The sequence below is a fragment of the Myotis daubentonii genome, chromosome 2 (assembly GCF_963259705.1).
Source record: "Myotis daubentonii chromosome 2, mMyoDau2.1, whole genome shotgun sequence".
Taxonomy (NCBI): domain Eukaryota; kingdom Metazoa; phylum Chordata; class Mammalia; order Chiroptera; family Vespertilionidae; genus Myotis; species Myotis daubentonii.
Window position 1 is genome coordinate 59,872,205 of NC_081841.1, and position 3,361 is coordinate 59,875,565.

General features: G+C 50.8%; 1 protein-coding gene across 1 annotated transcript; it reads right to left on the reverse strand.

Moving 5' to 3' along the window:
* Window positions 1-593: 593 nt before the first annotated feature.
* LOC132226165 (small nuclear ribonucleoprotein G-like) lies at window positions 594-1,061 on the reverse strand. The gene has a single exon (XM_059681022.1). It carries the CDS (start codon window positions 979-981, stop codon window positions 757-759), a length of 225 nt encoding a protein of 74 aa, XP_059537005.1. The 5' UTR covers window positions 982-1,061; the 3' UTR covers window positions 594-756.
* Window positions 1,062-3,361: the final 2,300 nt, after the last annotated feature.

Sequence of the window (3,361 nt, forward strand, 5' to 3'; positions counted from 1 at the left end):
ATTAGCATATTACCCTTTTATTAGTATAGACCCACGGTCGGCAAACCGCGGCTTGCGAGCCACATGCAGCTCTTTGGCCCCTTGAGTGTGGCTCTTCCACAAAATACCATGTGCAGGCATGCACGTACAGTGCGATTGAAACTTCATGGCCCATGCGCAGAAGTCAGTATTTTGTGGAAGAGCCAGTATTTTGTGGAAGAGCCGCACTCAAGGGGCCAAAGAGCCGCATGTGGCTCGCGAGCGACAGTTTGCCGAGCTGCAGTTTGCCGACCACTGGTATAGATTATGTGGGCAGGCTCAATGTAATCACGTGTCCTTTAAATGTGGAAGAGGGAGGCAGAAGTGCAAATGAATACACCTGTTTGAATAAATTTTCAACATAATAAAAAAATATTTATGACTGCTAGTATATTACATTTTCTAACATCATACTTGAAAGTTTAAAATTTTTAATTAATAATTTTTGTTGATGTCATGTGTTGAACTAGTTCAAATTCAAAGTATAAAGAAATGAGAATGAACAGTGAAAAGCCCATTTGATATACCTAATATTCAATTAAACACTTTATTTCCTTGAAAAAAACCTATTAACATTTTCTTTTTTTTTTTTTTTGACCAATACAAAAGTTTATTTAACAAAAGTTCAATGTGAAAATGGACTGGACTCTATTTGTATATTGTAGTAAAACAGGTGCTGTGGAGAGGGGACGTGTGGAAGCAGTTGATTTCTTTGGTAACTATAGCCATTCTTCATACTCATTCCAAGGCTTCTAACATGATGATACTATTTCCTCGTATTACTACCATTCCAATATTGTTCTGTTGCCCACCAGTTGCCATTTCCACACATTCATCTATCACAAGATTCATAAAGGGATCAAATCCCCGTAATATTCCTTGGACATGTCTGCCACCATTTAATTTCAATGACAACTTCTTGTCCATAAATTTTTTTAACTCGGGAGGGTGAGCTTTGCTCATGGTGGCCAAGCGAGCTCAAAGATACTTCCAAACGGAATTCAGGGCTGCTCTGGCGCTCCCGCGGTAGGCCCGGCGTTTTGCGTCTCTATTAACATTTTCTTAGGTTACTTTTCACACACATTTTATCCTATCTAATAAAACAGAAACATGGTAATTGGCATACGACCGCTACCCTTTTCATTGGCTAATCAGCAAGATATGCAAATTAGTCAACAGCCAAGATGGCGGCTAATTTGCATATGTCAGCCCCAAGCCTCAGACTGAGGCTTTAGGCTGGGGCCTGGGCGGAGCCATCCAGCAATCATTGATGGTGGCAGCGGAGGGGAACCAGGAGGAGCCAGCCAGTTATGCTTGATGGCAGCAGCTTCAGGAAGCTGGGGGTGCTCAGGCCCAAGCCTAAAGCCTCCGCCAGAGGCTTTAGGCTTGGGCCGGTCCAGCCCGCCAGGGATCCTTGATGGCAGTTGCAGCGGGGAACCTGGACGGAGCCAGCCAGCGATCAGTGGGGGCGGGTTGCTGGGGGTGCCCCAGTCCAGGCCTAAAGCCTTGGCCAGAGGCTTTAGGCTTGGGCCGGAGAGGAGTCAGCCAGCGATTGTTGACGGTGGGGAGCATGGGGGGGTCCGGCCCAGGCCTAACGCCTCAGCCAGAGGCTTTAGGCTTGGACTGGGGTGGAGCCAGCCAGCGATCATTGATGGTGGCTTTGGCCGGGAACCGGGGCGGAGCCAGCCAGCGATCAGTGGGGGCGGGTTGCTGGGGGTGCCCCAGTCCAGGCCTAAAGCCTTGGCCAGAGGCTTTAGGCTTGGGCCAGGGAGGAGCCAGCCAGCGATCATTGATGGTGGCTTTGGCGGGAGAACTGGCGGAGCCAGCCAGGGATTGGCGGCGGGGAGCTGATGGTGCCCATGTCCAGGCCTAAAGCCTCAGCCTGAGGTTTTAGGCGGGGGGGGGGGGGGGGGGGGGGGGGGAGCCAGCCAGCGATCAGTGGCAGTGAGCTGGGGGGATGGGGAGCGCCGGCCCAGGCCCAGGCCTAACACCTCAACCAGAGGCTTTAGGCTTGGGCAGAGGAGGAGCCAGCCAGGGATCATTGATGGCGGTGGCAGCTGCTGCAGGGAGCTGGGGGTGCCCCGGCCCAGGCCTAAACCCTCAGCCTGAGGCTTTAGGTTTGGGCCAGGGAGGAGCCAGCCAGCGATCATTGAGCCAGCGATCATTGATGGCGGCCCAGGCCTAACACCTCAGCCTGAGGCTTTAAGCTTGGGCCAAGGAGGAGCCAGCCAGCGATCGTTGATGGTGGCAGCGGCGGGGAGCTGGGGGTGACCCGGCCCAGGGCTAATGACTCGCCAGAGGCTTTAGGCCCGGCAGGGGCCATACTGGCAATTGGTGTGAACTACAGAGGAAACACCTTTTCTGACTGCTGATTGGCTAAGCTCCCTGTGGTCACTGGTAATATTCTTAGTAACTTGGGTAATGAGAGTCCAAATAGGTGATCTAGGGTTTTTTTACTACACTCCTGGAGAAAAAAAGGAAGGTCTGCTGCTGGAGGGTTAAGAAATGTCATATCCTGCCCTAGCTGGTTTGGCTCAGTGGGTAATGCCTCGGCCTGCCCAACGCAGACTCTGGGTTCAATTCTGACCAAGGGCATGTACCTAGGTTGCAGGCTCCTCCCTGGCCCGGGCCCAGGTCAGGGCTCATGCAGGAGGCAACCAATCAAAGTGTTCCTCTCACTTTGATGTTTCTCTCTGTCTTTCCCTTTCTCTTCCACATTCTCTAAAAATCAATGGAAACATATCCTCAGGTGAGGAGAAGGAAGGAAGGAAGGAAGGAAGGAAGGAAGGAAGGAAGGAAGGAAGGAAGGAAGGAAGGAAGGAAGGAAGATGGAAGGATGGATGGATGGATTTTTTCATGGTAAAGGGACTGGAGTCCGTGTTGATGAAAACATCTTGGTGGCTGCCCTGACTGGCAGTGGCTGCAACAGTGCGGTGATGGGGCTGCGGCCTTCCCCTGATCGGCCTGGTTGACTCCCACAAAGGGAGGCCAGACTGTGGCTTAGGCCCACTCCCCAAGGGGAGCAGGGAGCAGGTAGTAGGACATCCCCTAGGGCTCCCAGTATGTGATAGGGGGCAAGCTGGGCTGAGGGACCGCCCCCCCCCCCCCGCCAGTGCACAAATTTTTGTGCACCGGGCCTCTAGTGTTCATATAATCAATTGTGCATATGAATACATGCACACACCTTTTTTCTTCACACAGCTATACAATAGCATCCTAGTTATACTATTATATGGCTTACCATTTTTACTTAGCAATATGTCTTGGAAATAATTTCATTTCGTTGTGTAAAAAGCTTTTAAAATAATTTTTAACCAGTCCTGTAGAATATTATTGCATTGAT

Bases quoted from the DNA above. Each gene is read 5' to 3' on its own strand.
- LOC132226165 (XM_059681022.1), bottom strand. From the start codon at position 981: ATGAGCAAAGCTCACCCTCCCGAGTTAAAAAAATTTATGGACAAGAAG.